This window comes from Penicillium maclennaniae (genome assembly GCF_028827695.1).
Source record: "Penicillium maclennaniae strain IBT 15551 chromosome Unknown utg000008l:1.0-3552695.0:1.0-3555053.0, whole genome shotgun sequence".
NCBI lineage: Eukaryota > Fungi > Ascomycota > Eurotiomycetes > Eurotiales > Aspergillaceae > Penicillium > Penicillium maclennaniae.
The window spans coordinates 318,206-333,006 of record NW_026623220.1 but is presented as its reverse complement, the minus strand read 5'-3'; the positions used below and the strand labels follow the sequence as shown (position 1 = coordinate 333,006).

General features: G+C 52.7%; 7 protein-coding genes across 7 annotated transcripts; 4 read left to right on the top strand and 3 right to left on the bottom strand.

The window, feature by feature from the left end:
* Positions 1–19: 19 nt before the first annotated feature.
* On the top strand, positions 20–2,634 carry N7477_009124 (putative salicylate hydroxylase; the record flags this gene model as incomplete). The annotated part of the gene is made up of 5 exons (XM_056970785.1): positions 20–79; positions 267–386; positions 479–604; positions 780–1,611; positions 1,691–2,634. 5 exons carry the CDS (start codon positions 20–22, stop codon positions 2,632–2,634), a joined length of 2,082 nt encoding a protein of 693 aa, XP_056817764.1.
* Positions 2,635–3,618: 984 nt separating this feature from the next.
* On the top strand, positions 3,619–4,777 carry ddiA (putative DNA damage-inducible v-SNARE binding protein Ddi1; the record flags this gene model as incomplete). Its single annotated transcript, XM_056970784.1, has 2 exons — positions 3,619–4,012; positions 4,071–4,777. The coding sequence occupies 2 exons, from the start codon at positions 3,619–3,621 to the stop codon at positions 4,775–4,777; spliced, it is 1,101 nt and encodes a 366-aa protein (XP_056817763.1).
* Positions 4,778–4,877: 100 nt separating this feature from the next.
* N7477_009122 (EXPERA domain-containing protein) lies at positions 4,878–5,656 on the bottom strand (the record flags this gene model as incomplete). Its single annotated transcript, XM_056970783.1, has 3 exons — positions 4,878–4,945; positions 5,039–5,191; positions 5,395–5,656. 3 exons carry the CDS (start codon positions 5,654–5,656, stop codon positions 4,878–4,880), a joined length of 483 nt encoding a protein of 160 aa, XP_056817762.1.
* A 1,054-nt stretch (positions 5,657–6,710) lies between these two features.
* On the top strand, positions 6,711–8,194 carry N7477_009121 (TauD/TfdA dioxygenase family protein; the record flags this gene model as incomplete). Its single annotated transcript, XM_056970782.1, has 3 exons — positions 6,711–6,742; positions 6,920–7,947; positions 8,082–8,194. The coding sequence occupies 3 exons, from the start codon at positions 6,711–6,713 to the stop codon at positions 8,192–8,194; spliced, it is 1,173 nt and encodes a 390-aa protein (XP_056817761.1).
* Positions 8,195–8,645: 451 nt separating this feature from the next.
* Positions 8,646–12,901, bottom strand: N7477_009120 (putative non-repetitive nucleoporin; the record flags this gene model as incomplete). The annotated part of the gene is made up of 5 exons (XM_056970781.1): positions 8,646–9,260; positions 9,311–9,940; positions 9,992–10,080; positions 10,126–12,576; positions 12,628–12,901. 5 exons carry the CDS (start codon positions 12,899–12,901, stop codon positions 8,646–8,648), a joined length of 4,059 nt encoding a protein of 1,352 aa, XP_056817760.1.
* Positions 12,902–13,181: 280 nt separating this feature from the next.
* N7477_009119 (uncharacterized protein) lies at positions 13,182–13,785 on the top strand (the record flags this gene model as incomplete). Its single annotated transcript, XM_056970780.1, has 2 exons — positions 13,182–13,330; positions 13,383–13,785. The coding sequence occupies 2 exons, from the start codon at positions 13,182–13,184 to the stop codon at positions 13,783–13,785; spliced, it is 552 nt and encodes a 183-aa protein (XP_056817759.1).
* Positions 13,786–13,881: 96 nt separating this feature from the next.
* On the bottom strand, positions 13,882–14,727 carry N7477_009118 (uncharacterized protein; the record flags this gene model as incomplete). The annotated part of the gene is made up of 4 exons (XM_056970779.1): positions 13,882–14,160; positions 14,207–14,385; positions 14,461–14,575; positions 14,623–14,727. The coding sequence occupies 4 exons, from the start codon at positions 14,725–14,727 to the stop codon at positions 13,882–13,884; spliced, it is 678 nt and encodes a 225-aa protein (XP_056817758.1).
* Positions 14,728–14,801: the final 74 nt, after the last annotated feature.

The window sequence follows — 14,801 nt, the reverse complement described above, 5'->3', positions numbered from 1 at the left end:
ATTCATATACTTTGTTATCATGTCCCCGCAGCGTCGTCCCGATGTGGAGCCGAAAGTGTCTTCCGAAGCCCCGTCAACTGTACGCGGCGCGGGATGCGGATATGGACCCGAGAGGGACACCCCCCGGACCCCACGATCGTTAGTAATGGTCATGGTAGTGGCATAAGTATTAATTGGGGGCCTACGGACATGAAACTAGATCTGAAGCTGTTGAGAAAGTCAGGACTTGAGCAAAGAAGCTATAGCTACGTCTGACACGTTACAAGATGACGCTCAAGGAACTTACAGAGACCTCAGATGAGGGTCTCCGCATTCTGATTGTTGGTGCAGGGATCGGTGGTCTTACTGCTGCTATTGCACTACGACAGCAGGGACATCGTGTTGACGTGAGTCTTATCCCTGTTCCTGCGCTTGACTATCTCCTGTCGTGCACCTGTCACAAAGTCCAAGACTCAAAGTATAAAACTAACCAGAGAAGCTTTTCGAACGCTCACGTTTCGCAAACGAAGTTGGCGCTGCCATCCACCTTTCACCAAATGCCAATGGAGTTCTCCAACGGCTCGGAGTCGATGCCACCAAATTCGGCGCTCTGGAAGCTGAATTGGTAGGCTCTCATCTCTATTTCTATGTGTGGCCCCAGCTAACAGGATAGCTTCGTGAATACAAACCATCCGGCGAACCAGTGCACATCACAGAATTGAAAAAAGTTGCTGGCATGTGGAGACACGTATATCTTCCTCAATCCCAATCCTTGTTATACAGAAATTAACAGTTTCCAGCGCTGGCTCCTCGTCCACCGTGCTCACTTCCACGATGGTCTGAAAGCTTTCGCTCAAGCCCCAGGCCGTGGACACCCCGCTAGCCTCCACACAGCCAGCAAAGTAACCGACATTGACCCGCACGCCGCAACAGTAACCCTCGAAGACGGCACTGTCATAACCGGTGATGTCCTTATCGGCGCAGATGGCGTTCACTCCCTCACCCGCACCAAACTCCCCGTCAACAACACACCTTACAGCTCGGGGAAAAACGCCTTCCGCTTCCTGATTACCCGTCAACAAGCCCTCGATGACCCAGACACCAATTCCATGGCTCAAGACTTCGGTGCAGTCGATATGTGGGACTCGTCTGATCGACGCGTGGTCATTTATCCATGTGCGAATAACGAGTTACTCAATTTTGTGTGTATTCATCCTGATTCGATGACTACGATCGATACTAGCGGAGACTCGTATAATCAGCAGATCGGGAAGGACACATTGTTGGAAGTTTACAAGGACTTCAATCCCCAGGTTAAAAAGTTGCTTGAAAAGGCTGATCCCGCGACGTTGAAGTTGTGGCCGTTGCTGGATATGGAGATGCTTCCGGACTGGGTGAATGGGAAAATGGCTGTCCTTGGTGATGCGGTTCATCCGTTCTTGCCATATCGGGCGTCTGGTGGTGCGATGGCCATTGAAGATGCGGTTTCATTGGCTGTTATGTTGCCGAAGGGTGTGGAGAAGGAGGATGTGGAGGAGAGGCTGAGGGTTTATCAGATTGCGAGACATGAACGTGCAACCACTATCCAGCAGATGACTCGCGAGTCGGCGCAACTGGTTTCTGCGGAAAAGGGTATGTTTTCTGTCTTCTTTTTTTTTTTGTTTTCTTTTTTCTGTCATGGTCATGGTAAACCGGTGCTGACTGTCTTCAGCCATGGGAATGGTCGGTTATATCTACGGCCACGATGAATTTGACCACTCGGCTCAGGTCCTGCGGAAATACCTCTGGTCCAAGAATCCACACATGTACTGGCGCCAGCCTATCGTCTTTGGACCCATGCCAGGCCCCCGACAAGATTGGATGGGTAATGACCGGGCACTGAAATCCCTCGAGTCAACCTTTGTGACAGCCTCGATCAAGTTCAAGACTAGTCGCACGCTCTTACAAAACCTCTTCCCGAATGACCGATATAGCTTCATGTCGCCGAGTACCGTCGCGCGCGCCTCTTTCTCCCAAACCACGTTAAATGGTATGGACTGGCTCGGCGGCGGCGGATACAGACATATTGGACTGTATATCCACGGAGTGCAGTATAAGAAACAGAATGGGGAGGTGCTGAGGGGTACTTACATGCCTATTCTGTTTGAGAGTCTTGCGGACCCGATAGTCTCGGGGCGTGAAGAGCTCGGCATGCCGAAGCTATTCACGGCTATTGATGTGCATGAGCGTCGCGACTCGTATCGCCTGCAGACAAGCTGGCAAGGGGCTGTGTGGGGCCATTTCGAGTTCGAGGATCTGGAGGATCAGGATCCCGCGGCCGACAAAGGTACGATTGGCGGGGAAGATGATGAGGGAGTTCTGGTCCACCGGTATATTCCCAAGGTTGGCCGGGTTACCAAGGGCGAAGCGGAGGCGGAGTATCCTGTGTTTGTGCCGCATGCTCAGGAATCCAAGGTTGTTCCGAGTAAAGTGACCAGGCTGAGAAGGACGAAGAATGCCAAGGTCGAGATCAGTGGGCTTGGATGGGATGCGCTGCCTACACTGCATCATGTTGTGGAGAGGTTAGCGGAGATTCCCATCGACGAGGTGGTCGATGCGAAAATTACCGAAGGGCGGGGTGTGCCTGATGTGTCTAGTGCTCAGCGGGTTGAATAGTCAGATTGAGCGTGTTTCATAGTAGCGCTCGTAGGTATTATATCAAATCAACGGGCGCAATGATGTGAAGCTTATTCTCTTTTAGGAGGGGTGCAGCGTGCTAGACGAAGCAGGACGATGCTTTTAGAATGATTCGAGAGCACCATATGACCGAACTGTCCCATCAGGCTTTGGTGCATGAGGCACCGGCGAGTCGGTAGACCAGCAAGTGTACACAGACCCCTCCGGCCAGGTAGGCGCACCGTTTGAGGCTGTGACCAGAACGGGATGCGGGATCGCCCGATGTTGCGGGGTGAGTGGTGAACTGGAAGATGAGTCTGATGAGTCTGTTCTGATGTATCACAGTCGATCGTCGACTATAGATTGGAGATTATAGAATCTAAAATCCTAGAACAAGAGATTGTAGATGCAGTGTCGGTGGTTCAGGCCAAACATGGGAATGATGTTGGAGGCTCTCTGATGCTATCAGGGTGGCTTGAGATAGGAGCTGTGCGGGGATCTACGCGTAATGTAAGTGGACTCAGTCTAGAACAGCACCGAGCAGCGCAGAAGGTAGGATTTACAGCTCAAGTGGATCGGCTGTAAGGGGCCACCTGAGCTGAGGTCCCCTTCCATCTCTTTCCACCATATTTAACCGGCAGCTCCCCTCCGTTCTTTCTTTTTCAACTCCTCCCCCCTCCCCCCTCCCCCACTTCTCCTCCCCTCCACCTCACCATGTGAGTCCTGGCTGAGCTCTAGCTGCATCGGCACCTACTGACCATGAGCTTCCCAGGCGAATCACCGTCAGCGTCATCCGCCCCGAGCAGGCGGACTCGGATATCATCAATCTTGAAGTAGGCGGCGACATGACCGTCGAGCTCCTTAAAGCCATCGTGCAAAGCGAAACTTCCATTCCCCCCCGAAGCCCAACAGCTCGTCTTCAACAACGCGCTCCTCGGCAACCCCTCACAAACTCTCGACCAAGTCGGTATCGCAGAGGGCGATATGCTCGGTGTCCACGTCACCCTCCGCCCTCCCACCCAACCCGCTCCCCGAGCTACCCCCGCCCCTCCGCCCCACGCCAGATGGCCCCCCCGACCTGGAATGCCGGACCCGGAGACGATCAGGTTGCATATTCTCGGTGATCCCCGCGTGCGCGAGGCGGTCAGGAGACAGAATCCCGAGCTTGCCGAGGCGGCGGATAATGCGCAGCGGTTTAGAGAGGTGTTGCTTTCACAGCAGCAGAAGGAGAGCCAACAGGAGGCAGAGAAGGAGGCTAGAATTGCTATGTTGAATGCGGACCCGTTTAATCCGGCCAACCAGAGAGAGATTGAGGAAATTATTCGCCAGAATGCCGTCACGGAGAATCTGCATAATGCGATGGAACATCACCCGGAGTGTAAGTGGTCCTTCTGGGATGTCCGTCTTGGAAATGCGGGGACTGATTTTTGTGGCAGCTTTTGGCCGAGTTACGATGCTCTATATCCCCGTCGAAGTCAACGGTCACCGGCTCAACGCGTTCGTCGATTCCGGTGCCCAGGTTACTATCATGTCGCCCGAGTGTGCTACAGCATGCAACATCATGCGTTTGGTCGACCGGCGCTACGGAGGTATCGCGAAGGGAGTGGGCACTGCGCCGATTCTGGGACGGGTGCATTCAGCACAGATCAAAATTGGCGAGATGTTCCTGCCCTGCTCATTTACCGTCATGGAAGGCAAACAGATTGACCTGCTCCTGGGACTGGACATGTTGCGACGACACCAGGCATGCATCGACCTCCGACGCGGCGCACTGGTCATTCAAGATCAGGCTGTGCCGTTCCTAGGCGAAGCTGATATTCCCAAGCATTTGACTGAGGAGTTCGAGGACGAGCCGACGGTCAAAGGCGCAGACGGAGCCGAGATAGGTGCTCGAACGGGCGCCGTTACTCACCAGGCGGAGAATAAGCCCGGTGAGCCTAGCAGTAGCGCCGCCCCCAGCAATGCTGCTCCAAGGATCAACATACGACCCGCACAACCACCCGCCTCGCGCTGGCCGCAGGACACCATTGGCAAGATCACAGAACTGGGATTCTCACGGGAGGACGCGGTGCGGGCACTGAATGCCACCGGAGGAGACCTGGACAACGCTATCATGATCTTGCTGGCTGATCATGATCCGTGAAAGCATTCTTACGGCGTTGGGCAAGGATATTTGTATTTAGCGGGGTTCAGCATTGCACGTAACGAATGTGTACGATTATGTGGTGCGTCTGATGCGTTGCTTAATCACGCTTTGATTTTGAGAGCGAGCTTCGTAGCCGGAAGACCATATCCAAGGCCATGAATGCACCTGCAACCGAGGTGCATGAGCCATCACATCATTTCATGCCAAGCCCCCAAAGCATTTGGCCGGGAGCGGGAAAGGAGAGGGGGAAAAACATACCCAGAGCTACGTAAGGACCGTATAATGAGGTGATCTGCTGCTTTTCGGCGACGGAGCGGTCCGGCCAGTTCCAGACTTCCACCAGGCACGTCAGGGAGGTGACGAACGCCTGAACCCCGAAAATGAGAAGCTGCACCGGCACCAATGGATGGTCTAGATGTGGATTCGGGGATCCATTAGTGACAAATCCTTCGGGGAAGTGAACTCCGATGCAGTTTTCTGCTCAGCGTGGCAGGTGGGGGGGGAATCCCTTCCGTCTCTTTATTCCGAGGCACTCGAAACCCGAGTCCAAAAGACAGGTAACAGGGGGGGGGGGCGCGATGGCTGGAACGGGAATCGAAAGAACGGGAACTCACCGCGCAATAACCCCCACACGGCCCACAGGCTCAATGGCACATGGTAGAGGAGTTCCATCCATATAAAGGCGGTGAACCAGGTTGGGGGCTCGGAGAAGAATTTGTCCCGGTAGGTGGTGATGTAGAACTCGCGGAGCGTGTGGGACAACGAGGTCACCATAAAAGGGGGGAGAAGGGGCACTGTATCGACGAGGAAGATAATGGGGATGTGCGTGGCAAAGAAGATCAGATATGCGCAGTCGCGCTTGCGAGTGGGGAGCATGGTGGAGTATGAAGGATCTGATTGTAACGCAGTAAAAGGTGAGGGAGTTGTACGTGGTGTACGTGGTGTACGTGTATTGAGGGTTAGGTGAGAGAAGGAGTGCGGAAGAGAGTGTGAGAGGAAGAGAGAAAAAGGGAGAAGCAGTTCCTACAGTACGTAATACATCTCAGGGTCGAGGGAAAAGTACCTGACAGAGAGCAGTGGGGCCACCCGGCGATCTGGGTATGTTTGCTTTTTCTTGACTGCGATTTAAGCTCGGTGGAGATCGGTCCACCATCTGACTTATTCTTCCATTTGGCTTCCTTGTTTTTTTTGGGGAAGCTATGAGCTATCCGGAAGGACGATTGGGGATATTCCGTCCTTTGATTCTATTCACCGTTCTACTCCATAGTCTGGCACTGGCGGCCCGAACCACCGGAGCCCAAAGAGATCCACTCGAATCACCAAGGTACCTAGGGGGTATGAGAATTGCATGGGTACCCGGGAGCTATACCTCGGTAGAAGCAGCTAGGGGACAGATAGGCACGGTCAAGGGGGCTTGAATAGGCTAGTACCGTACGATGCATCCTTGCCGGGACCTTCAGTCCCCCGGCCCTGTGCGACGTGTCCAAAAAAAACGATGAGGTCAACGGACAGACCGCATCTTTGCACGACCAATCAAGCCGGAATGGAGACCTAGTGTCCAAGAATTGAGGAGGTTTTTTAGTTCCGGGAAGAAATGCACTAACGGACTACCGGAATAACGAGCTAATTAACTACGCTAACTAGCTACCGAGCCAACCTAGGGGGGGGGCGTGTCTTCTACGCTCGCTCTTCGACTCCCGCGAGCAGCCCGTTTCGTGATGGACCCGCTATCGCCTACTGATCACTGATCACCGATAATGCAAATTGCCATCCCGCCTGCATTTGCCTTATCACTCAACTGCACTAGCGCCACGGAGATTTCTCGCCGAACATGAAGCGGTGAAAATCCCCCACGGAACACACCGGGATTTGTGCGATTTCGTCTTCTCGAGCTGACCGCTTGTCTGGCGAACGCCTCCTGGACTCGGAAATGAAGGTGCTCGAGCTAGTGTTTGAACAGGGGTGCCCCGGTGGAGTGGATTGGGGCCTACAACCGATCTATATAAACGGTGGGGGTTTTAGCTTAGTTCCATTATCTGATTCCCATATTCTCTTTTCTATACTCTATCCGCTATACTGCTATACTGCTTTACATCTTCAACCTTGAAACCCCAAATTATCTACATCCAAGGCGTCAAGTGTCTACAATATTCCAACACTTGAAGATGCCTTCCTCTGCCCCCTCATTCGCAAACCCAATGCCCACAAGCCCGAAATCCCTATAAGCTACGACATCAACATCCCCTATGTCGATGTCGACAAGCAATCCAAGGTCAATACCCCCTATCCTCAGTACCTTCCAACCTGGGACCCAATCTGGTTCGAACCCTTGCAACCATTCGACTACGCCGACCCAGCTCTGCGCGTAAAGGACCGCTCCAAGCGCAACCTGCTAGGCCCAGGCTCCAAAATCAACCACATCCAGCCCTCCATCGGCTCAGTCGTCGAAGGCGTGCAACTCAACACCCTCTCCGACGCCGCCAAGGACGAACTCGCTCTCCTCATTTCCGAGCGCAAAGTCGTCGCCTTCCCAGATCAGGATCTCATCGATGCTGGGCCCGAGGAACAGGAACGTTTCATGCGTCACTTCGGTAAACCGAATTACCAGCCTGTCTCAGGTTCGGTTCGCAACCATCCTGCTTTCCACGTTATTCACCGTGATGGCAACAGAGAGGAAATCGAACGGTTCCTCTCTCAGCGCACTACGACCACCCTCTGGCACCAGGATGTCTCTTATGAGATTCAGCCCCCAGGCTACGTCATGCTAGGTCTCTTGCAGGGTCCCGAGGTGGGCGGTGACACGGTCTTCGCCGCCACGGATATGGCGTATAAACGCCTCAGTCCGACGCTGCAGTCGTTCTTGGATACACTCAAGGTCGTGCATAGCTCGGCCAAGATGATTAATCATACCCGACTCATGGGCGGGTTGGTAAGGAAGGATCCGGTTGACACAGTGCATCCGTTGATTCGTGTGCATCCCGTGACTGGAGAAAAGTGTCTGTTTTTGAACGCCGAGTTTATCACCCGGATTCAGGGTATGAAGGAGCCTGAGACAAAGTGGATGACGGATTTCTTGATGAATCATATTATCACCGGTCATGATTTCCAGGCTAGAGTTAGGTGGCAGCCAAGGACTATTGTCATGTTTGATAATCGGTCGACTACTCGTGAGTTGCTCTTGTTTTTCCCTGGTTTTTTATATCCACCCTGATCATAGTGCCCGGTGCCCGGTGCACAGTTGGGTATCCATGACGTTCTTCTGAATTGCCTGTTTAGACTTGACGCTGATCATGATCTACAGATTCCGCGATTGTTGATTACCTGGATGAAGAATACGGTGCCAAGGCTCGGCATATCTTCCGACTTATTGCACTTGGCGAGAAGCCGATTCCAGTGTATGACGAATTTGAGTAATTGGGCCTGCAAAAGCGTTTCATTTGTCCGATAGACGTGCGTTTTAATTTTGCTTCGTTATGATTCCCTTAGACTGTGGTTCTCGGTTATTTACAGTGGTTTTACTTCTATTTTTATCTTAATGCATACACCCTGGTCAGCTGGGGTGTTTTTTTTTTTAAATGTTCTGGAATAGTTCCATGTGCTTCATATCAACCTTGAAAGTATGCATCTCCTCTAGTGCTTCAGCCATGCATTGTCTCAAATTTGAGATAAGATACATCTCAAAGAAATTACGCACCGAGTCTATGACATGCATGTCCCATGCATGATCGGATCAAACTACCACATCTGGAGAGCAAACTTCTGTGAAAGCGGACGCACGATTTGTCATTCATTACCATCTGCCAAAAAAAAAAATAAACGCCAGCGACGGTGCCACTAGAGTACATAAAACAAAAATATCCTAGCCTCACCCAACCAGCTCCGCAATACGCTGTCTCAATCCCTGACTCGCTTCCACAATTTCTTGTGTGCCTCCACCCTGCTGCAGGAGCATCAAGGTCTCGGAGACACGCTCAGCCATAAGGTCAGAGCCGAACACAGTGCCACCGGGCCGTGCGCTCTCGCTGAACCATGCGTCAAGCAGGTATAGTAAGTCGGCAGCGATGATACGGCGGTTTGAGCCGTGGAAGGGGGCTTCGTCGGTGTAGAACATGGCTTCGAGGACGCCGTATAGAGATTCGTGGGGGACGCCCAAGTCCAGGAATAGATCAATGACCCAGTGCGTTCGGTTGGCTTGGCGGTGGTACTGGTGTTCAAGGGAGTAGCGTTCCAAGAGAGGGACCAGTTCGCGGATGGGGAAGACCGTCTCGGACATGCGAAGGCGGCTGCCGAGACTGCGTACTTTTTCAATCACGGCTTCGTGGGGAAGAGGCGAGCCACGAGTTTCAGTGACTTCGTGGACATCGTGGATGAGGTTGGCCCAGGTGGCCTTGATGTCAGCTGCATTGCGATAGTCGGCCGCGAAGAAGATTTGGAGGCAGATGTCGTAGTAGCTGGCTGAGTCTGCGTACTGATTGAAGAGCTGTGGCTGTTAGTATCAATGTGTGAGAATTGCAGGGAGAGTGGACATACTGTGCTGATGTCCATCACAGGACCGTCCACGTCACGCAGAACTTCAGCTTTACGGTCAGCGGCAATCCGTGTATCATCCTTCAATCGCTGTAAAAGGTCATCCTGAATGTTGGCCACCTCAATAAGGTTGGTGATCTCCTGCAGCAGTCGCTGTCTCGACTGACGGCCCACATCAGGTGTGAAAGTAGAAGCATTGGTACGGGCACGGCCCAGATACTCAATGCGGCGGCTGAGAGGCAAGGTAAAAGCACTCTGAGCAAGCTGGAACTGAACCTTGGCAGCCTCGAAGAACCGCTGGGATTGAGCGTAATATCGCCAGAGGAGATCCGCGTGGGCAATGTCGTCGGTAGACTTGCGCTCGAGGTAAGTGACCACGAACGCCGACTGTGTTTGGAGGAGGCGGTCGTTCCAGCCCTGCTCCAGGTACCAGTCGTACAAGCTGGTCAAGAACACTTCATCGGTAGAATCGGAGATGACACCATAGGCCTCGTTCTGTCGCTTAGCAATCACGGTCAATTGACCGTCAATGAAGCCGGGGTCGGACGCAGCCAGGGTATCAACAGCGAGCACAACCTTGAAAATAAGGTCGTAACATTGCTTGCGGAAGTAGAAGTAGTCCTTTCGAGAGTCCTACGTTTGTGTGAGCTGGGAAGATGTGGATAATTCAAAAGACTCAAGTACCTCTGCGGGTCGCCCATCCATAATCCAGGAGAGCGCAATATTTGCCTTGTCAGAGCGGCCAGCCACGTTGAGGGCCAATTGAATAGCACCTGATCAATCAGCAGCTGGAAACGAAAAGCAGAAAGAAGACTAACCGGCAAAGAATTGATTGGCAATATAATTGTCCACAGCCGAAACCAAATAATCCATCGGGAGGCTATCAGCCACCTGCTGGAATAGGTGTAAACTCTCATTCAACAAGTTGCGGCCCAGTTCTGAATTGGCACCGGCCTCTGTCGCACGCTTGAGCAGTTCTTGCGCCTTGAAGATAACGACATCCTCTGCGCTGCAGAAGCTGCCGCATCGCCGGCGCAGTGCATCAGCTACCGTCTCAACGTTGGAACCCTTGGCAATGTTGCGGTTGACAATGCCCTTGACTAACTCCTTAGCGATGTCATGGCCCTTGCTGCTGCTGAACAGCTCTTCAAAGGTTAGCTTGAGGAATCGCTCCTTAGACTCGGCGGGTAGTGTCGCGACAATCTCATCCACGCGCTCGTCGAACAGGACTAGCACAAATGAAATACCCTCAATGGTGTGTGACACGAGCTGTACGAGGGAGTGCAAGGCACGGTGCTCAGCCTGCAGAGCGGTTTCTTCCTGCTTATTTGTCACTCGGGCCAGGGCCTCGGGTCCACTTAACCCCTCGATAAAACTTTTGTTTGTCTTGAAGAAGTCTTGCAGAGCTGCAAGATCATGCTGGATGGTCTGCAGCTTGGAAGCAGCCACCGAGGCAGCCACAGTCATCGCACCATTAGGGGCGCTGCCGATCTTGGCAATTTGTTTCTGCCAGATCGACCGCAACAGACGCGACATGTATAGGGAAATGCCGTGATGCCGAGGAGAAGGGTTCCAGGCATCGATTGCCGAGGTAGAATCAGGCACGGCATTCTCGTTGGACACTGGGCGACCACCGTACTCAATGAAGACCTTTCGGGCGAATTCGAGCACGTCGGGATCGTTGATCCGTGTCAGGCGCTGATCCGAAGAGATCTCAACACCTTGACCACAAGCCACCGCAAGAGCAGTGGCAAGGACCTCACTTCGACCGTATTTCTTGATAAGGTTGACTACCTCACCTTCTAAGCCTTCCTCGCTGTTTCCACCGCTGCGCACCAGGGCGGCAAACATGTCGACTAGGCGTCGTCGACGAACGATGTGAATTCCGGAGTTTGTGAGAATCGCCACTTCCGCGGCGGGATGGTCAAATTGAATCGCCAGCTCATTTCCGAAGCCGGCAGACGTTGTCGGTGGTGGTGGCGAGCACAGTCCAATGTCCTCTGCACGACCGCCCAGACTCAACCAGATGCCCGATTCATCGGACTTGCTCATGACCCCTTGTTCACGGGCGGGGCGAGCGAGGAGACCGGGGTCCGGAGACGAAACAAACAATGTGTCAGCCTTTTGGGTAGCATCCTTGCAGGTGAAGCAGAAGAAATAGCCGGGAGGGAAACGGGAAGCCATTCGTGTTGGTGCAAGAGAGTGAATCGGATACTTGATGGCGGCCATGGGGATTTGCGCGGTCATGCTCGCGTTTGCGGCGTTGTCGATAGGAGGTGTCTTGATGTGCTGAGCTTGCATGCTCGTGGGCGGGTTGGTGCCGTTTGAACTAGGCGCCCAGCTGTAGGAACCCGTAGCACTGAGGTAAATACGATATCCGGTGGCAGTAGTCGCGACCAAGTGGTATCGCGAAGCTTCGGCTGCTGGAACCGGGCTAATAGCAACAATTTGTACCCTCTCGTTAAGAGTTTCGTTAGACCCAATGATATGTCCGATATTCGAGTAGATGTCTCTGGCGAGCTTGGTGATGACAAGATTGAGCGACCCATCAGCCCTCATGTGGAACACCCGGATGGTCGAGGCAGAGGAAAGAGTATAGAGGAGTTTTCGACTATCATCAACCACCATCTGTTCCACATTCTCGGTAAGAGCCCTTGCGGCCAGATTAGTCAAGCTGAGGGATGGGCTAAAAACGGAGAGACGTGAGCTCGTATGGTTTATTTTTCCGCACCGACCCTGGAACCATCGCTCTTCTTGCTGATAGGTGAGTTCGTACACGTCGTTGTCAGAGGAACCTCCAAAGAAAACACGACCAGAGTCTGACGAAGCGAAGACGTGAATATCAAGCCCGCGAATCGCCACCGTCATCCCTGTTTGATAGAGCGCAACTTGTTTTGAGCCGGTTGGGGTTGTCTCACAGCTCATGCCTAGCAAGATGACTTCGGCTGTGGTCGAGACTACCAACATGTGCGTGATGGCGGGCAAAAACACACCCGCGCGCGGCTTCACCAACTTAACAGCGTTGATGCTGTTGGGCTGCTCCTCGAACCCAACCAATTGAGGGTTAGGGTGTGTGAAATCCCAGAGATATAGCGCGTTGTCAATGGCCACCCACGCGTGGTTTAACTCAGCGAATAGACCCATGCTTGTCGAAACTTGTGCGCGATTGTACTGATCGAAGATCTGGTCGGGAATATTGTACATTTTGACTTTTTGGAAGGGCGCCCACGATGAGGCCGTTGGGATGTCATATTCGGAGGAAACTCCTTCTGTAAGATGTTAACCCTGTGTCTGTACTTTAATGAGATCGATAAACTGACGAGACAGATAGCTATCGAGGTCTGGGTATTGCGCTTCAAGAGCCAGTGTCTGGCTGATGGTGTGCGCTCCACGTTCCTCGGCGCTCAAGGTCTTTGTAGTCGTTGTCGGAGGCAACTTGGGCATCGGTGTCATTGGTGTCTGAGGGGATGTCTGCTGCAATGGGGACTTGAAGAGACTTTCATGGCGGGCGACAGCAGGAGTCTGCAGGTAAGCACCAGGTACTGCTTTTTGCGGTGTCGCCGGAGGGAGGTTCGGCAGCGTTGGATACGACATGGCGGAGAATTTGCAACGGTAGGGAGGGGAGAAGAGGAAATAGCTCCCCCGCCGAGGAGCAAAAGAGTAGCTGCAGTATCTAATGAAAGAAGATACACACAGAAAAAGGTCGTGGGGGAAAGTCGCGGGTGTAGCTGTAGCTGGTGGAGGAATTAGTTTCCAGGTTCTTTTCGCAGGTCAACAACGTGCACGGACCACTTGAGGTGATCTTCCGCCTCGTTCTGCTATTGTTCCCATTTTACATTCGCAATTGACTATTCAGAGACTGTCCATTGCCGTCATGTTCCAGGTAACTCGCTTCTCTGCTCGGGTGCCACTGCGCGCTCCTCTTTGGGTGCGCTGGAATTCCTCTAGCTCGGTGTTGCCGCCTCTCATGACCACATTGCGGAATGATCTCAAGACTGCTATGAGAGCCAAGGACACTTCCAAGTAGGTCAGCCAGTCTGTTGCGCTCCATTTTGACTGACTCATGTGTTTACAGACTCAATGTCCTCCGCGCTCTCATCTCCGAGACCAATAACGCCGCCAAAACCGCCTCTCCCATCCAGACAGACATCCAGCTCCTCTCCCTCATCCGGAAACGCGCGTCCGCGGCGAAGGAAGCTGCGGAACAATTTGCCAAAGAGGAACGAATGGATCTCAAGGAGAAGGAGGATTTGCAGGTGGCTATTCTCGAAGAATATGCCAGCCAAATCAAGACTCTCAGTGTGGAAGAAGTCGAGGCCGTGATCGCAAAGGAAATTACTGCCATTAAGGAGGCTGGAAAGAAGCTGGAAGTTGGTCAGGTCCTCAAATCTTTATTTGCTACTGGTGGTGCATTGGATGGCAAGCCGGCGGACCGTAAGGAAGTTGCTGGCCTAGTGAAGAAGGCTGTATCTGCCTAGACGAAGCCGCAATCTATGTATGGGCTGGTGTACATTACTGTTACTATTACAATATATTCCTTCTGAGAAAAACATGAGACATAAATTAAAAGGCAATTAAGACAAGAAGAAGGCCAACCCTCCAAGGGAGGTCATTATCACACCGAACCACCACCACCGGTCCGGATTGATCAATTCCTCCTTGATGGCCAAATGGATTACAGTTCCAGACAGGTCACGCTTCTTTTTGCCGGTAGGCACAGGGTTCAATGTGTTTGTGGGAAGCATCTTGGGAGGTCGGTATGCCAGGTACAAGGGTTGGATCTTCTCCCCGGTGAACATGGTCAAGTCGAGTCGTTCAACTTTGCTGAATTTATCGACGGATACAGCGAAGCCCTAGTTTTGTCAGCCCCATGCATACAGATATCATGTTGGATAATACCTTGAAGTGCTCGGTGTTGTTGTATCGGGTATACGCGCCAATATCTTGTCTGCATGGTTCCGACAGCAATTGACGACCGTCCACTGCAATGGGGTGCAGGACTAGAGAACCGTCGGCAGACAGCATGTAGGTGCCGTGCTGCCACTGTTGAATACCACCAGGACATTCAGGGTCGGTGGCTTCATCGCGTCAGTTCTAGTTCCAGCTTCATTTCCATCTCAATTATGTATAGATCGTAGATCGGATCCACTCACGATTGGCCAGGGCGCGATAGAACGCCTCTTCGTAGTTTCCATCGGCATCGAACGAGTAGGAAATACCAGTGCGGTCGGGCTCGATCAGTCGGTCATTGAGTGGATCGTAGAATCCCTGTCCAAATTAGTGTCGTGTTTTTGTTGATTTAGGAGTATACATACCGGACCCGTGAGGACCTGCTGTGATTTAGTCGTCCATGTCCCAACTAGCTGATCGACACTTGTGGCCGCACCAACGGTCGCCAACAGAGTCCAAATCCAAATCATGGCTGCTTGAATGAAGAAGAGAGGGAGAGGCCAGGTTAAAAGGAATCCCTTTATTCAAGTGGGGACTAACACAG